General features: G+C 39.7%; 1 protein-coding gene across 1 annotated transcript; it reads left to right on the forward strand.

Moving 5' to 3' along the window:
- The first annotated feature begins 1,697 nt into the window (after positions 1–1,697).
- FBXL3 (F-box and leucine rich repeat protein 3) lies at positions 1,698–16,909 on the forward strand. The gene is made up of 5 exons (XM_032207943.1): positions 1,698–1,919; positions 6,367–6,730; positions 8,511–8,633; positions 11,723–11,894; positions 16,088–16,909. Exons 2-5 carry the CDS (start codon positions 6,368–6,370, stop codon positions 16,729–16,731), a joined length of 1,302 nt encoding a protein of 433 aa, XP_032063834.1. The 5' UTR covers positions 1,698–1,919; position 6,367; the 3' UTR covers positions 16,732–16,909.
- Positions 16,910–19,466: the final 2,557 nt, after the last annotated feature.

Genomic DNA, 19,466 nt, shown 5'->3' on the forward strand with positions numbered 1-19,466 from the left:
ACTGCTCACTCTGCATTCACTATTAAGCAGTAGATCATAAGCACAGATACTGGGGTCAATCCATTCTACCTTCCTTTCCCACATACCCAGAAACTTTCAAGTCCTTTATGTATGTATATAACTTATCATTACCAGCAACTGTAACTGGGGGCTGTTATTTTCCCATCTTTAGACAGCCAACCCTTATGAAGTAGAACAATGACAATGAAAGAAACCTAACATTTATAGGTGGAGACAGTGGAACAGTTCCTTCTGTTTTCTTGAGTGAGAATTGGCTTCAGCCACAAACACACCTTGTTATCTTCCAAGCTTTATGAAGCTGTTCTGTAGAACTCAACAAGTCACAGTCACACAGCTATTATATGCTATTATAAGCATGACTGGGATGCTCATTAATGCTCAAAGTGATAACCCACCTCTCATCTCAAGATTTTTCTGAAAAGCTGAAGGCTGACACTTGCAAATACACATGGGACTATAACGGTTGAGCTACATAAATGTCTTAAGACACATTAAATTCAAAAGTGATTATTTTATTATAGAAATTCAATACTGAAATTAACATTTCTCATTGAAAAGCATTGCTGTTTCTCTACAAGTAATTTTTCTCCTTCCAATAATCTCAAGGAATTAGATTTAGAACTGAAAATAAAACAAAACAATCAAAATAAATAAATACATACATAAATCAAGCTTCTTTTTATCAGCTTTCAGTTATGTAAGAAAATGTCACAGTATTATTTTTTTTCATGTAGGTTGCTTCTGGAAGAACTGAGGGATGCTGACATGTGAGAGATCACCGAAGAACTGTTATCCTGTTTCAAAACCGTTTCAAGACTGGGAAATCATTGGACCACATCTGGCTATTTTTATGAAATTTATGATGGAAATCAGGATTGAATGGGAGCTATTTCAAATTTCTGTATGTCTTGGCAACTCCAACTTTAAAAACTTCTGTCCTTTACAGGACTGAAGAACATGCTGCATGGCGTTGTTCAGCCTGGAGAAGAGGAGGCTCAGGGGCGACCTTATCGCACTCTACAGTTACCTCAAAGGAGGCTGTAGAGAGCTGGGGGTTGGTCTGTTCTCCCATGTGCCTGGTGACAGGACGAGGGGGAATGGGCTAAAGTTGCACCAGGGGTGTTTTAGGTTGGATGTTCGGAAGAACTTCTTTACCAAAAGGGTTGTGAGGCATTGGAACAGGCTGCCCAGGGAAGTGGTTGAGTCACCATCCCTGGAGGTCTTTAAAAGACGTTTAGATGTAGAGCTTAGGGATATGGTTTAGTGGAGGACTGGTTAGTGTTAGGTCAAAGTTTGGACTCGATGATCTTGAGGTCTCTTCCAACCTTGAAATTCTGTGATTCTGTTCGAAGGGGCAATATCACACCGACATTTCCAGCCAAAGGGAGCCGCCATACACCACTCTATCTTCTTCACCTAGCAATATCTCAAGAACTTTATTCCCACTGATGTCTGCTTCCTCCACTACGTTTATTCCCAATGCTAGCCTGGCACGGGGCGTCCAAGTTACTCCTACAATTAACTCTATGAGCGACGAGAACGCCCCTTCGCTCCTCCCTCCCGCCCCACCCAACGGCCCCAACGGCCCCGGGGCAGCCGTTGAGGGGCGGCCATTACGGGGCGGCCCCGCCCTCGGCGCAGGGAGGGAGGGAGGGGGGGGGTGGTGTCGCCTCACAGCCCGCCCGCCGCCATTTTGGCTGCGGCCGCGTCGCTTCCGCTGCCGCCCAGTAAACAGGGGAAGAGGGAGGGGAGCGGCGGGACGGGGCGGACAGACAGACGGGCAAAAAGACAGACGGACGGACGGCGACGGCTGCCGTGGAGGGGCTCATGTGGCCGGAGCGGAGGCGCCAGCGCGGCCCGAGTCCCGGTTGAGGCGAAGCGCAGCGGGGAGCCGCCAGGTGAAGGGGCGCGGTGAGGCGGGGGGCGGCGGAGCCCTGGTGCTCCTCGTCGTGACCCTGGCAAGTGGCCGTGATGCCCCCTCGGTGCCGCCCCGGGCGGGTGTTGGCAGCAGTTTGGGGTGTGGGGGTGTGAGGGGGCTGCCCCCTCTTCCCCTCCTCGGGTTGTTTCTAGAACAGCCTTGCGCCCGCTGTAAACAACGCGGGGAGCTCGGCTGGGCTGCCCCATAGCGAAGCGTGGCCAGCAGGGTACGAGCAGGCGTGCGCTGCCCACACCCCCTTTTTATTATTTTATTTTTAACTGCCGTCGTGCTCGTGCTCGGCGCTATAAACAACGCTCGGCGTGTGCGGTGCTCCTCCTCCCAGCCGGTGGCTGAGCAGGACCATACCACAGAGGAGATGTATAGCTCGTGTCGTGCCCAGCTCGGAGCCGAGATGTTATTCTAGGCCGAGAAATTCATTTGGGAAATCTGAACGAGTCGGGCATTGTGGTATCACATCACTTTTTAGCCTGGTAGAGTTGGCAGGTTTCTTTCCTTCTGTCTTTTGTTTTGTTGCTGTTGTGTTTTCCTTTCTGTCAGTGTCTTTGCTTTAAAAAGCAAACTTGGTTACAGCAGTGATTTGGAAGGACAGGTTGGTGGTAGCACCTGAGTATGCCAGAGAGAGTTAAAGATGGTTCAAACATTGAAGGAAGTGTTAAACAATCATTATTTGAAAAATAAATCTGCTGATAATTAGTACTAAGTAATTAGTATACATTAATATGCTCGTAAGGAATCTTGCATCAGTGTCTCCCTTCGCTGAAGTTGTTTCTGGTGGTCTTAAATTCAAAATGGTTAAGTATCTAGACTATCAGACACAAACAAAAGAGAACTGCTCAATTTTGCTTGCCTGTTCTTAGTGAACCTTTCTGCAACCTTTTTGATTCTCTTAATTGACTTTTTTTTAATAACTCTTTATGGCTCTGCTAACTTCTGTAGGGAAATGTGCTTCAATTCTGCACTTGTTCTACTCTTAGGCATGCTAAGAGGTTGAAACCAATTATGTTTTTAAAAATCTTTTCCAATACTTTAAATTCTACAACAAGAAAAAGACAAAACAGTCATCTAGGATTTAAAATCATTGTTTTTAGTCTTTACGCTTTCTTTTGTGATTTTTGAGAAAGTTCCACATGGGACTATTTTTCAAAATTCATCTTTCTCTTTTAAATTTCAAAAGCATCCAAAAAGTCATTAGCAAAAAAACGTTCTCTGGAAATACCTTTTTCTATCCACTACTTTTTAATGACGTCTTATTTTCTTGGAAGGTTGTGACCTAAAGACCGTCAAGTACAGTTCTGTTGATGATTATTTTGTCTCAATTATTTGTTTGTCTGTAAAAACTACACCCTGCAACTTCCCAAGTGGGTTTTAATCTGTGACCAGTGTACATTAATTACTTAGAACTCATCAAGGTTGGTCAGTGAGCTCCAAGGTGCAACTTTTAAGTTGGCTGTTGATGACCTGGTCCACTTCTGTCATTCATGTATCATAGGTTCTGAGAAAAAGAGGTTCAGCTGAAAAATCACAGTTCTGTCAGTAGCAGTGAGTTCCTTGTCATTTCTTCTAGAAAAGTGCCAGATCTACTGCTTGTGTCTTTGAAAAGGTCACTTAGTAAATGGATTGTGAATGCAAATCAACTGTACTCTGTGTGCACAATAGCCCCTACATGTGGTAGGGAAGAAAATCCAGGGCTTGACCCCCTGGAGCTGTGATGAAATAGCATGCTAACTTGGAAAATGGGGCATTTATATTAGCTTCTCTGTAAAACAAGACTTAGCTCCCCAAATGTAATGTTCACCACGTGTAGTTTTTACAGATAAAGAAGAAATGGATTGGAAATCAAATATCGGGCACGTGCCATCTCAGTTTTGGCAAGTGAGCAACTTGCATATGGCGGTTGCTCATTAGAAGCTAGTTGTTTTGAATATGTTTAATGTAAAGTTTAAAGGAGTATTTCAGTTCAGACTAACTTATTGCAGATAAATGCTAAGCATGGTGCGAAAATGTTATTGTAAACATAAACACGACAGGTCCCCAGTGGATTTGCTAAGCTAATTAGCAGAATGATTAGATACTTGTTCTGACTATTCTGCTTTCACAGTTCCAAAGTCCAGTTCCTTCAACTTTGTTAGATGCGGGTGATTGAAAGTGACTGTATCCAGTTTTATTGCTTTCCATCTGTGTAGTGAAGATAGCAGCTCAGCCACGGAGCTCTCTCAGGTGGAAAGCTTGTTCTGCCACTGCAGTCATATTTTGCATAGGTTTGTAGTCGTTAGCTGAGGATCACAGTAAGTAGTTCTCAGGAACTAAGAAGAGGTTTTCTTGCTCTTATGATGGTGAAATATTATGATTGTCTGCAGTGCTAGTGGGATGAAAGAATCAAGAGAGAAATTGTGTTCATCAGTCTTCCATGACAGTATGTTCAGGTTTGATCACAGCGTTTTATAAATAGTCACAGACCCCAACTGATAACTCACTATTGTCATGTGAGTAGGAGGCATGATTAAAGTATCTCAAAGATAGATGAAGAGATGCTGGCTTTGAGAAAATAAGCTGTGATGCATTGGATGATAAAACAGTATGATTTGTTGTATGGGTATCTAGGGTATTGCACTTTGTGTTAAAAAGACCTCTAAACTTTTACTTGGTTGTAGTATGTAGCAGGGAAAGTTAATTGTTCAGATGCCAAGCAAATTGGACAAGTGTCCTGGTTGTGGCTGGCATAAAACTGTATTTCTCCACTGCAGCTGGTCAGGTGCTGTGTTTTGGATGTAGGAGAAAAGTAACACTGACAACCCTGATGTTTTAGCTGCTGCAGAGCAGTGCTTGCGCAGAGCCAGTGACTGTTCAGCTTCTCGCTGCCCTGCCATCGAGGAGGCTGGGGGTGCACCAGGAGCTGGGAGGGGACAGAACCAGGAGAGCTGGCCCAGGCTGGCCAAAGGGATGTCCCATACCATAGGACATCATGTGGAACAATGAAATTTGGTGGGTTAGGTAGGGGAGCTGCTCGGGGACGAACTGGGTATCAGTGGGCTGGTGGTGAGCGATTTGTCTTGCACATCACTTGTGTGGTATTTTCTTTTTTCCCCTCTTTCTTATTAAACTGTCCTTATCTCAATGCATCAGTTATCAGATTTTTTTTTCTCCAAATTTTCCTCCCCCCATCCTGCTGTAGGGTTAGCTGCCTGCAGGCCTAAACTGCAAGAACACATAATAATCTTGTACCTGAAATCATACTTGACCACTAAGTCAAAATTATTTCACTGTGTATGAAGTGCATATTTACTGTCCAGAAATCATGACAGGGTTGGAGGTGATTACACATATCAAGCCTACTCTGCCACCCTGGTTGTCTTAGGCTTTTAGGGACTTCAATTGAATGTATAGTAGTTTAGTTTGAAGTCTCATTCATAGGCCTTAAGGACGTGGTGTGTGTCACATTCAGGTTTTTAAAAATAAATGTCTGGATGCAAGTTCAGTTTTAAGGTGGTGTGTACAAAAGAACATGCTTTGATCAATAACTGATGTTAAATTTCAAATGTGCATAGCGGTGTTTTTTCATATTAAATACATGAAGTTATACATGACTTGTTTAAATGGGACTGCTAGGGAAGAAGTATATGCTACTGGGAATGAGGTAGCCTTTTGCCTCAGATTTGCTTAATGTGATTTTGAAGAAAGTTTGACTCTTCTGTAATCTATCTTTATTTTTTTGTGGGTTGGACCTTCCAGACTGTTTATTGGAAGTCTTTCACAATCCCTATTTACTAATTGGCTGGAAAAACTAAAGCACGCATGTTCTTGATGAAATATGTTTTTTAAGGATATTGATTTAAAATACACACACTGAAGTAACCTCTTTACTTTTAAAAAAAGAAAGCTATTTCTGTCTGTAAATAAAAATTAACTGGCCAGATACAATACCTGCTAACATGTATACATTCTTCCTCTTTTTCCTGCTCTTACCTGTCTTTTGCTTTCCACAATTTCAAATGTTATTTCTGGTAAATAGGAGTAGGGGAGCACTATGAATAATAACTGTTCACAAAGTAGTTTGGAAGAATGTCTCCATTCATGGGAAATTGAAGTGATAATCAAACAAAATGGTGAAACAAATTAGGTTCAAAGTGTTCTCAAACACAAAAGCAAAATGATGACAAGACAGTGCCTACATTGTAAATGGTTTGGTGGTGTTAGTGACTAGGAAAGTAATATTAAATTCACCTATCTAGGTGGTAGTATGATTTTTAGACTTGCATTTCAAATTCATTGCTACTTGTTTTTTTTTCTTTACACAAAATCGTGGTTACAGAAAAGGTGCATCTTCACCTCCACAGTTTTCTATAAATACCGTTCTTTTGAGCTGTCTTACACATAGAAAACTTATAGAAATTTTCTTGTTCTTGCAGAATGAAACGAGGGAGGAAAACTGATGAGGCCAACAACAGTTCATCTGAAGAAACAAGTGAGAAAGAATCCAAGAGACACAAGATCACAGATGAGAAAGCCATTGTTGCACAGAGTCCTGACTGGGGTAACCTGCTCCAAGACATTATCCTGCAGGTATTCCAGTACCTGCCCCTTCTGGATCGTGCTCATGCATCGCAGGTCTGCCGAAGCTGGAACCAAGTGTTTCACATGCCTGATCTCTGGAGGTGTTTTGAGTTTGAACTGAATCAACCAGCCACGTCTTACCTGAGGGCTACGCATCCTGAACTGATCAAGCAAATAATAAAGAGGCATTCCAATCACTTGCAGTATGTAAGCTTCAAGGTAGTGTATTTTATAGGCTCTTTTAATACCTTTCTAAAAATGTGTGTTAAACTTTTTTTTTTTTTTTTCATTTTATTAGGATTGTTTCAAGGAAATGTACTTGAAACGGTTCTGATGATTCATCTAGATCAATATCAAAGCATGAGAAGTACTCTGTTAATATCAGTAGTTGAAGTACTGATATTGGCAAATAATGATTGACAGTTGCAATCAAAACATTTTGACATGCTGAAAGTTAAAGAACATCACTAAATGTTAGGAAAGGCTTATGACATGATCTTTGTGATTAGGATCCTCAGTTAAGAGGGAATATTGCAGCTCTCAGCCTGGAAGACCTAGTTCTCAGGCACCGCATGCTGAAGAAATAAGTTCTCCAAATGGGTAGAGATGCGTCTTCTAATTCATTATTTATTTGAATATATTTTGGGAAACTGAACTTACAGTAGCAATTCTGAACGTGCTTTTTTTTTTTTTTCTTGAGGCATCTTAGCTGCTTAGAATTCTGCTTCAGCAAGCAGGCACCTGTAACTTCAGTATTGTTAGTAAGCAATAAGCAACTAGCAAATTTACTACCAAATTATATGGGATTGTCCACAGCATTTAATCAGCATGGCTGCCTTTCAGTAAACTGAACAAAAGTGCATGGCCTTTGCTCAGGAGGGTATATCTGCTGATTGTGTTTGGCTGAGAAATACCATTTGGTCAGGACAACTTTGTTAACATTATGGAATTATTTTAAATGGATGGAAACTTTGAACATTGGCCTACAGATTCCTCTGTTCTAGAAGGGTGGTGGGAGACTGTAGTCATGGCTATGTATGGATCAGCTGTGTGGTAATTCCGGAAAAGAAGTGGCTTGTGCAGCAAGGTGGACATGCTGTTTACTTGTTTCTCAGATCTGGCAGGTTTAATGTAGGAAGAAGCATGAGTGTGGGTGGGTAGTTGAGGTACTTCTGCTGGATCATATGCATTGCAGCAGCTTGATATGATACTGGATGTAGACTGGTTATTCGAAGGTTTGCAGGTGAACATTCATCAGGCGTAGATTGATTGCTGATGAGGTAGCATGGCATATGGTAGACTTAAAGTTGATGTCCTGATCGTGCTTTTTTACTGTTCTGGAGGCCTATAAAGGTGTCATGAGTACTGTATTTAAGAGGGTATTCTGAAAGTGCATCTGAGCATTGGGAAAGTGCCACTGGAGGCATGTTAAGTGATTCAGCTGTGTAACAAAATGATAATTAAGTGGTGTTTTTTTTTCCAGGGTATCCATTTCATATCTGTTGTGGTGTTAACGATGAAGGTGTAGCTGTGTATGTTCAAATGATAATGTACTTGATTCTCCAGCAGCTCTATTATGAGCTGAGTCACCATAATGGAAGCGTCCTTTTCACACAGGGAAGGGTTGATAGAATTCCCACATATTGATAGGAAATACGGGGACGGGTTTTGGAGCCAAAAGAACCTTCACCTTTTTATTTCTTGATGTCGACCGAATACCTTGGAACAGACTGCTCAGCTGACCGCTCACCATGCTAAGTTTTAGCAGAGGATTTAGGAGCGCAGTAAGTTGATAGCAAACTATCTTGGATTTTTGATATTTGATTTTTTTCCTTTCAGCGGGAAAAAAATAAAGGACATTGGTTTAAAAAAATAACTCATTGAGATTTCAACATCACATTACAAAAGATTAAAAAAATAATAAAGTATAGCAACTCTTTTCATAACAGTTGTGTTTTGATGCAGTATTTTCTGAATCAATGCATTTACTTTTGTTAAGGTGGACAGTAGCAAGGAATCTGCAGAAGCAGCTTGTGATATTTTATCACAGCTTGTGAACTGCTCTTTGAAAACACTTGGACTAATTTCAACAGCCCGGCCAAGCTTCATGGATTTACCAAAGGTATTTTAATGTGTGTGTTTTTTCTATGTAAAATATTGCAGTGGTTCGTATAGTTTAATTGTAACTTAAAGACAAGTTGTTTTTTTTTTTTTTTGTAAGAATGAATCTTTGGCAATGATTTTTGGCAAAGAAAAATTAGTATTATTGGGCTCTACTAAAAAACTTCCATATTCTACTAAGATGGACATCTGAAGTTTCACTTGTTCTCTGCTTCATGTAAGAACTTGGTCCTGATTTTATTTTTCAAAGTATTCCTGTCTTCTGGCTTTGATGTAATACTGGGTAATGTGTTGCAAATCAGGAGGCTAGAGGCCTTGTGTCTGTAAGTGTACTATGGGAGCAATGTTTTCTTTAGGAAACAATTAAAATCCAAGCAGTAGAGTTTCATCCCTGTGGGAATTAGACATTGATTTTTCTTTAGAATGTGGTATGATTGTGACTTTTCAGTGCTTTATGTCACAATCAGGTGTTGAATTCTTAGCTAAGTGCACTATATTTCTGATATCTTCTGTCAGATTTCTACCAAATATGTCTACCAAAAATAAGACTGCATTAGAAGGCTTCTAATCTAAAAGAAGAACCTTTTGTATGCAGTTCTGAGCAAGAATCCCTCTAGTGAAATAGAAACATGCTATTGTGGAGAAGGAGGAGAGTGGTTGTGGTAGCCTGGGCAGCTTGTTATATGCAAGAAGATCCTGGATGTCTGTCAGCCTCAATTCTAGAATCCAGTCGACATGGATGTGAAGAGGCAGTTAAAGCTAAGCTGTTAGCTGGATCACAGTGATGTCACTGCTGATGGCAACAAGGACAAGGAAGAGGTAGGGACAACCTCAGGAAAGGAAGTAGGATATAGGGTTTAAGCAAGGTTAACTACAGAAGGATTATCAATTATTATCCTTGGCAGTGATCACAGCCATGTCATTTATGTACCTTGAATATGTATTTTTAATCCTTAATTTTCAGAAAGGTTTTTAAGATCTCTATTTTTTTCTATTTTTTTTTCTTCTTTCAGTGTGCTTTGAGCTGTGACCTAAGGAAACCTAAACATCAGTGGGAAAAATTCAGACTTAATGTGTTCGTTAATGATACTTTGCTTAGCTTTGTATATTTTGTCATTTCTTAATCTGAATGTCTGTCCGTTTTCAACTGGAAGGATATGTTGTGGTCCTATTCAGCTTGCTGAATAAATATTTGTAGTCATTCATGGTGAGGTCTTCTGCAGCTTTGATTCTTTTAAAATACAGACTTTCTTGTTCTTAATAAGTTTATATGTGGCCTTTTAAGAATGTTCAAAATAAGTCTAAATCAACTCTGGGCATAATTTGCCTTTTGATATTTACCACTCCAATAATTCTGTTGCTGGCAAATGCTGCCAGCAGTGATTCTTTTTTTATTTTCCTAGACTACTAATGAAGCTAAAGAATAGAATTGGACCAAGAATAAGTTCCTCTGGGAAGTCTTTATTAAAAGGCCCATTGGTTGAGAAGCAGCCAAAGATGAATAGATCTAAAAAATGGTTAATATTATGTAATTTTTTTTATCAGATTGCATAGAAAGTCTGAACTACTTGGCATATTATCATTGTTGGCACTCTTCTCATTTCAAATAGCATGATGTCTGGTGAATATTTGTAAATCATGTTTAGCACTATTTTGCCTAAGCACATTCTACTTAAATCTTCTAAACAGTCTGTAATATCAGAATCTCAGGACTGTGCTGTGGGCTGCGTGTGTGGCAATATTCGAGAGACATAAAATCATGAGCTTTTACATTTTGGCATATTATGTATCTTCTGTTAACTCCTCAAGCTACAATTTTAGGCACCTGTCCTTTACAAACATGTTTGATTTTTTTTTTCTTTAACTTTCTATTTAGTGTTAGTCTTAGATGGAGTTGCATTCTAAATAAAATAAAACACAATACTAGCATTCTTTGAATATAAAGTAAAAATATTAATAAAGCACCTTTTCCTCTCAGTATGTTATGTGTATAATCAGTGTTGTGCACATGGGAGTGGTGCGTAAAGTCAAAATACCTAATGCTTCTGATTGGAACGTTGTTTGCGTTTGTGTGAACTGACTTGGCCAGTTCATGTTAATTTGAAAATACTAAATCTTGCTCTAAATCTAATTGTCTGTGAGCTTTAGTAAAAAGCATAAACGCATCACATATAAGCGAATACTGTTGTCAAGCCTTCTCTCACTTAACTGTGTTCAGGATTGTGCATATGGATCAGTGGCACAGTGTGGAAATCAAAGTAAAAGTTTAGGACGCTTAGTGGAGTGCATGGAGGAAGTACTTGCTTGTAAATCTTGTAAGAAATCATGATTACAAGCTAGTTGCTCAATTCCTTCATACCAGTGATGGTTTCTGTGAACACTTTCACATCTGTTCCTTAGCTGATGTTTTTCAAGGCATTCTGGGGCTCTCTTTACTGGTGAGTTTGGATCATTCCACAAAGATGCTCAGGAGCAACCTTCAGTGTTGGACCAACATTAATTGCCAGTTAAGCAGCATCAATAATTGATTACCTGTTTCCTGGCTCTTGACCAACACAGTTGGCTTTCTAAGACGAGTAATTCCAAGCTTAAGTACTCGCTGTGCGTGGCAGCCAGGCAGTAGTGCTGTTTGGCTTTGGGCACTTCTGAATAGTACAGGCTTGCCACGCTTGGCTGTTTACATCTCACCGGAGCAGCATAACTCACCACAGGGGACTTTCTGCTCTAGAAGATGCTACTTTAAACGTGTGACTTGCAAGTTTTCCTTAAAATGAGAGCTTCTGTGCTCTCGCTTTGCTTGTGGCCTTCCTTATGGCTTTAAGTTCATGCAGTGGATTGTTCTGGGTCGGGTTGTCAGTTTGTTTAATGTCAGACATTCTGATTTGTCAAATACTTGGCCTGATAGCAAAAAATATTATGCTTTGTTTTACTCAAAATGTCTACTATTTTTGAGTAAAGTAATATCAGGTTAATGGAAGGCTCTCTCAGCAAATACTGCGAATAATAAAAGAAAGCCAGGATGATTGTGTACAGCATAAAGCCATTGAGATTTTTTTCAGATACCACTTTTTTGTAAACTTTTTTTTCCAGTCTCACTTCATTTCTGCGCTGACGGTGGTGTTTGTAAACTCCAAATCGCTCTCGTCACTAAAGATTGATGACACACCAGTAGATGATCCATCTCTCAAAGTGCTAGTGGCTAACAACAGCGACACGCTCAAGCTGTTGAAAATGAGCAGTTGTCCTCACGTTTCTCCAGCTGGTAAGCTACCATGTTTTGTTTACTAAAGTGTACCCGTTCAGTTCTGTCTGAAAACTGGTAAACTCCTGGAAAAAAAAGGCATAGGGTAAGAGTGAGGCGGAATATGGTATCTACAGCAACTGTTACTAAATAGAATATTAGCTGATTGTCAATCCATCCATCCCACTGCTTTTCTCTGCAGGAGTCTTGCAGATTGACTGCTGAGCTAAGAATAAAATAGTACACGCTCTGGACAAGCACATAACCTCTTGCAGAGGTTCAAAGAGCACATACTGACTTGCTTAGTGCATTATTTCTGCAGTGAGTATTTAAGTATTCCAGTATAATTAAGGTTTTTCAGGCTGAGTTCCTTTTCGGCAGTTAGTTGTGTACAGGTTCTGAGTGCTGAAGTGCTGTGGATTATGAAGATGCTGGTGCAGTTATTCTGGAAGAAAACAGCTGAATCTTTTGCTCGGGAGCAAGTGCAGGCTGCATCAAAGAAGGGGAGATTTGCTAGAACTGTACAGTTCTTCTGCCATTACCAATTATACTTAATTAGCGCTGTAAGTGCATAGCGATAATGAAATTAGCTTGTATCAGAATGAAAAGGTCGAAGTTCATTGTTGAATGCCATATTTTGTTGAAGTTCATAGGATTAATGTTTGTGGAAGGTTTATGCAATGCGCAGCAAGCATGAGATTGCTGTCACAGCCCATCAACTTCACACTTCTGTTTATCACTGAGAAATGGAAGAGGAATCATAAATAAGATGCTAACAACTTCATTAAATTCCTCTTCTGGGGATAGGTAGAAACTATGGTTACCATAGCTTGCTTCTTGCCAGTTTACTGCAACTGTAAATATTACATGTAAAATGTACCAGCAGGACCCCTAGTATGGGGAAGGTGATACTGTAGAAAGGTCACAGCGTTGTAATGATGATAAACAAAACACAAACTTAATACTTTTGCCAGGTGTAGCTTGCAAACCAAAGCTTATGTCTGATTTTGTAGAAAGTCCTGAGGATGCAGGTTGATTTGCAGCAGGCTTGTCCAGCGGAGTGTTTACCAGCTTGTTAACTGGAATGTTACTTCCTTCAGAGCTTCATAGTTATAGATAGGGGGTTGTTTAAATTAGCTTGAGTGACTGTTTTTTCCTGACTTAAAATGTCATTTGAGAATCTTTCTGTTCCTGAGGAGCACAGGAGCTATAACAATGTCTAGCCAGAAGAAGATGATCCAGCAGTAATTTGTAGCTAGGTGTGGGATGTCATTCCTTTGAACTTGGATGCAAGAACAGCCTGGTGGTGTCAGCTCTACTAGACTGTGCTGGTTTGTGGCTACTGCTTGCGAGAAGGCTTTATGGAACATCTTAGGCTTGGTAATTTGGGGGAGGATGTGGGTCTGTAGAGTTGCTGGACTGGTATGTGCTGTTTGATCCATACCATGCAATGTTTTAAACTAAAGAGCAATGGGAAGGAATGACAATGCCTGCTTAAGGAACAGGGAACACAACTGTCATCGTTCCCTGAGTTGGAGTGAACAGAATGGGATCAGATGTGCATGTGACAAAACTGGAGTGCTAAGCAAATGGCGGAAGAATTTGATTGCTTAATCTAGGTTTGGGTGTGCCTTGAGGTGGAGAGAAAAAAGTAGAACAAAAGAAAGGAGCTGGTATGTGGGTAGTTGGCTTCTTAGCAAGCAGACTGCAAAAACGAGACTCTTGAAAGTGAGGAACTCTTAGCACAGAGACTTACCTGTATTTTTTTTTTTCTAATGGGAATATTTTAATTACCAGGCTACTATAAATTGTGAAACAACTCTAATTGAGCCAAAAGAGTCATGAGTTATGCGAAAGCAGTTACTTGTAGATGCGCTTTAAATGTATAACGTGCCTTCAGATTGCAGTTTCAGGGTGAGGGGGAGATGTTTGGTACTAGACTAATTCATAAGAATGTTATTAGTGAAGGATGGAGAAGAGCAATGCAAGTAGTGCAAAGAGGGGTCCCACTACTGGTGGGGTAAAGGAAAAAGACTGATTTCAAGCTGCAAACCATTTCCAAAAAATGCTCTGAATAATCCCTAGCTTACTGTACAAAAACAGGACAGCATGTTTGGGTTTGGTCTGGAGTATATAAGAGCAGTGATGTTTTTTTAATCTTTTGTCAGCGTACCCAGAATTTCTTTTCCTTGCAGTTTCCAACCTGAACTTTAGCTTCCCTGTAGGACTGCAACAGTATCTTGTAAAAAATATATTTCTATTTTTAAATCCACATCTATGTGGTGTTACTTATTACTTGAAATACTGCCTATTGCAGTATAGTAACTAAAAATATTCATGTTAATATTATTCATGAATAATATGATACTCATGAATATAATATTTTAACATGAATATAAAATATTCATGTTAAACATGAATATAAATAACATGAATATAAAATATTCATGTTAAAATATTATAGTATAGGAACTAAAAATATTCATGTAAAGGCTGTATCTTTGCGTGGCTTCGGGGGTGGTAGAGTTGTATCTCTGAATGAAGAGCAGGAGAGAAGAATGGATGCAGTGGCCACATCAGCAGTGTGGAGCACAGCAGACAGTTTTTGATGCAAATCTGTGCAGTATGCTATCAAAGCAGTTTACTTCTTGGTGGTGTAAAGGTTGAGGCAGTGCTTTGGGATGTTGTGGGAAAGTAGCACTTGCAGCATAGGCTCTAGGCAGGCCCTCCAGCTGGCCAACCATCTACACAGTGCCCTGCGTGTGGAACTGACAGCGAAGGCAGATTTCATAGCCTGCACGTGATGTGGCTGTGCAATTCTAGACAATAAAGGATCACAGCAAGCTGAACCCCACTTCTTCCTTTTTTGGATTGCACTAGTCAGTAACATACCTTTAAAGTTAACAGATGACTTTACAAAGGATGTAAAAGGGGTGAGTTTTTAGATGCTAAATCTGTTGCAAGTTGTTTCCTGAAACTAGTGATGAGAGGAGGCTTATGAACCCTGCTACTTGAAATAATTCAAACAGCTTCAACAAACCAGCCTATTACAAAGCAGCGTGCCTGAGTATGCTTACATACCACAACTGTTTTTACAGGAAAGAGTTGCAATAGGAGTTGAATTAAAACTCTGTTTACCTATTTTTTTATTAATCTATCAATCTTTTTATGTTTGAAATGACAGCACTTGATGCACTTGGAGGAACTCTCGCAAATTCTCAGGCGGAAAATACCTACTTTTTATTTATTCATGCAATATTTTTACAATTTTCTTCAATTTTTTTAGGCTTGATATAGGCTTCTTGAATTTAATAACCATGTCTGTCTATAAAAAGACAGCTATTTTTCTTCCTGTTGCTTCACAGCCGTAGTTGGTTGAGCTCAGTTTTTTCAGTTCCATGTTAGACGATGTGTCCTCACTTCTCTATTCATGGAAAGACCATATCCTGAATTTTGTGCTGCTATCTGGGCCACGTGAAATGCAGAGGTCTGTGCACTACTTGTATCTGCAAATAGGATGAATGGAAACTTTATAGGCTGTATCAAAGCCTTTTTGTTAATGTCTGTTTCTTTCATGTTGGATTGATTCATTAAAGGGATAGAGTTTGGGGAAAAAAAAACAACACCACTGTTCTAGGAATACTGCTCCTAGTTTTTAGTGTTTTCCTTCTTGTGCTGTAGATTTTCCAAATTTCAAGACGCACGGTTTGTCAGTGTTTGCTCTTTCTAGCAGCAATGACTTCTCTATTTAATGAAAAGCAAACATTCTTTGCAAGTTTGCATTCCTCAGGTGGCAGTTTCATTCTTGTCTGCTTGGTCAGCTACAGACATAGACAGCAGTAGTCCCAGAGCAGGCTATGGAAGTAAGTCTATGAATAAGCCCCTTTAAAAAATGAATTTGTATATATGTGGATTTATGACAGGGCAGATTGGAGTATGCTGTTTAGATTTGTCACACACAAAAATCAAACACAGAAAAGTATACAATCTGTAGCGTATGTCTTTCTTTCCATGCACAAAGTTAACAACACTCATGTGAGAAAAGATTTGTGTTCTGGTTGTCCAGTATGATTCTATTTTGATATGATGGCTTGATTGCATGTAGAAATACCTGCTCTTTGCACCCTTGTGACACAAAGAAACAAACTAGTTCTTATATTTCCTGTTAGTTTTTTAATATATTTCACCTGCATAACAATGTTCTGTTTTGCCAGGTATCTTGTGTGTGGCTGACCAGTGTCATGGCTTACGTGAACTGGCGCTCAACTACCACCTGCTGAGCGATGAGCTGCTGCTCGCTCTGTCTTCTGAGAAACACGTCAGGTTGGAACACTTGCGCATTGATGTTGTCAGTGAAAACCCTGGGCAGACTCAGTTCCACACCATCCAGAAGAGCAGCTGGGACGCTTTCATCAAGCATTCTCCTAAAGTAAACTTAGTAATGTACTTCTTTTTGTACGAAGAAGAGTTCGACCCGTTCTTTCGCTACGAGACACCCGTCACTCACCTTTACTTTGGGAGGTCGGTAAGCAAGGATGTGCTTGGCCGCGTTGGGATGACGTGCCCGCGGCTGGTGGAGCTGGTCGTGTGCGCCAATGGACTACGGCCTCTGGATGAGGAGCTGATCCGTATTGCCGAGCGGTGCAAGTACCTGTCGGCTGTCGGCCTAGGGGAGTGTGAAGTCTCTTGCAGTGCCTTCGTCGAGTTTGTGAAGATGTGTGGCGGCCGTCTCTCTCAGCTTTCGATTATGGAGGAGGTTTTGATTCCTGACCAGAAATACAGCTTAGAGCAGATCCACTGGGAAGTTTCAAAGCATCTCGGAAGAGTCTGGTTCCCGGACATGATGCCCACATGGTAAAGTCCTTAAGAGACTTCAGGGCAGACGGAATAGCACCTTAAACCCAAGCTCATCATGTTGCAATTAACTGTGCAAGCTTACTTAATACTATGATTTATTACTGTAAGCCACTGCGTTGTTTGATGGAAAATTATCATTTAAAAATTATTTATGAAATCCAGACTTAAAAATGGAAATCACAAATCACTCAAACGCTTTTTCATTCAAACAAAATCTGTTTTAGATTTTTTCATCGATGGCTTAAATTTTTATGGAAAAAAAATTAAGCATTGAAATGTACCTGCGTACTACTAAGTCTCAATATTCCATCCTTTGATTTTTATATGCTAATATTGAATGCAATTGGATTTGATCTAAAAGCAATGTAAATTGCATGCTCTGCAGACTATGGCAATTCTAAATCCAGTTACTTAGATGACAGGATTAAGATTATAGGGAAAATTCAGGAGGCCCTGAAATACACATTATTTTATGTAAGCATTGTAAAAAGCAAGAGCAATACACAATATTGTAAGTTAGATAATTAAAATACTGAATTTGCTACCTTACTCAGCAGACTATTAGATCCATCTAAAATATATTTAGAGTGCAAGCAAACAGTAGTGAGAGCTACCACAAGTGGTTTGCTTTTCATTTTTTCTTCTAGATGTTTTAATATAGTTTGCTTATGGGGTCTCAGATTCATGTCTAAACCTGTTTTAAGGTATTTTATGTCTAGCTCAGGAAGCGCAAGCATTCTGGGGAAAAATGTAGATACATTGTATTTAAAAACACAATGGAGTTAATGAGCTCTTCCTGCACATTAACCGGTTTTGCAGCATAAGTTTAGATGGAATGATGTACAGTTTATTAAGTGGACACTGCCATGTTTATTGGGGTGACATGGATGTCGACAGTGTGAGACAAGAAAGGTGAAACTCTGGTGACCAAGAACCTTTTAACTGAATCCTAGATACATTGGTTGCTTTCACTTTGAGGAATAACGGTATTGTAATAATTGCTTAAGCTGTATAAATTAATTGTACACTGTAAATCTGTTTCAGAAATGTTTATGTATAAAGTGAATGTTTGATAGATGATCATTTTGTATACCTTCTAATTCAGTTAGTTCAATCATTTCATATTTAAAAACCTAAAAGCAGTAAACTTGGTGTGAAGTAGAGCAATAGGCAAAAATTTGTTTTGAATATTTGGTAAATGAATCTTTTTGTTTTTAAATATTTGGTAAATCTTTTTTTTAAAAAAGTTTTAGTCTTAAGTGATGTAGGCAACATGCAGCCTGTGATCTGGGTGTGGCTTGTGACTTCATTTCTTACTGCCAACAGTTGTGCTATTTGTTCCTCTACACTACTGATTGGTAACACTAAAGTATTGATGCAACTCACGGATGTGATTTTGAAAGGTGTGATGGGCCATCAGCAGGGCAAAGCTTCTCCAGCTGTACTGAGCTTAGCTGGTAGCTTCTCCTTGTTTGAGCTGTACAGCTAATTCTGGGAATGAGTAGATTTGTAATGTCTGATTTCAGTAATGTTTATCCAAATGTAAAGTCCAACGGTAACACACTTATGAGCATATTTAAGTTCATAACTATGTTTTGAGCAAGCACTGCTCAGTGGACTGGATGTCTTTATAGGGGAGTTATGTTTCTGTAGAGCTGTGTGATTTAAAAATCACGTTTTATGAAATACACATTTTTGTATTAGAATTTGTTAATGTAATACTATAATTTGCTTTTATTTGTATAAAAGGTGTCAATATATATAGCCCGTGACATTAAAAAAAACAAAAACAACGCCAAAACAAAGCTTAGTGTTCTTTATATTCTGACTCTCAAAATTGCCTGTGTGGTGAAGTTAAGTAACATTAATAATCTGGGGAAGAGGGGAGTGTTTTCACTACGTTGGCGTATGAAGTGCTTTTATCTTGTAATGCAGCGAAAATTTATTTGGACCATGGCTGCTCGTGTTCTGATGCTGGCAAGGTAAGCGATGAGTGGTCTGTGGCTTGCTGCTGTGGGAAAAAAACAAAAAGCGAGACAGGTAACCCAGATACCACAACTTCCTCCTGCCAGGAACTCACATCTTTGAATTCCAGCCTTCGGCTTCTGATGGAGAGAAATCCATCAGATCCTGAGGCAGTGAGCATACCAGTGTTTGGAGGCTTTACATGCAGTTGCAAATGAACTGCTCACCCCTGCAAGGTAACTGGTGTCCTTTTCTGAGAAGGTGTCTGTTCTGCTGCATGAACTTCTGTACCAACACAGAAGGACTTTTTGATGTGACACACTCAGTGTTCAAGAAAAAAAAAAAAAAAAAACACACTTGAAGCAATATTCTGTTTCTTTGGTTTAAGGCTTGCAGTGTTTATACATCAAACCAATTACAGCATCCTCAGCTCAACTAATCCAGCTATAAAACAAACTTCCCGGGCATGTCTAAGTATTCTCAGGAAAGGCTGCAATGCTCCTTTTGTCTTACGCTGTTTTTATTTTGCTTTCTACATGTTGGAATGATTAAATGAATGATTTAAAAAAATCCACAATGTAAATTGTGACAGGAATACCACAGTCACTAGAAACATAGATGTATACAGCTGTATAAAATGATCTTTCCTGGATTCATCTTTCTCTAGTTTTCAGAAGATAATTCAATGTTAGAGTGATTGTCCAGTTTTTGGGTAGGAGTTGTTAATGTGGGTGGTGACAAATCGTATCTCTGAACAGGAGTTTCAGTTTC

The sequence above is a fragment of the Aythya fuligula genome, chromosome 1 (genome assembly GCF_009819795.1).
Source record: "Aythya fuligula isolate bAytFul2 chromosome 1, bAytFul2.pri, whole genome shotgun sequence".
Taxonomy (NCBI): Eukaryota; Metazoa; Chordata; class Aves; order Anseriformes; family Anatidae; genus Aythya; species Aythya fuligula.

Coding starts and splice junctions, on each gene's coding strand:
- FBXL3 (XM_032207943.1), top strand. CDS start 6,368: ATGAAACGAGGGAGGAAAACTGATGAGGCCAACAACAGTTCATCTGAA. Junction 8,634..11,722: donor GCTTCATGGATTTACCAAAG/GTATTTTAATGT, acceptor TTTTTTTTCCAG/TCTCACTTCATTTCTGCGCT. Junction 11,895..16,087: donor TCCTCACGTTTCTCCAGCTG/GTAAGCTACCAT, acceptor CTGTTTTGCCAG/GTATCTTGTGTGTGGCTGAC.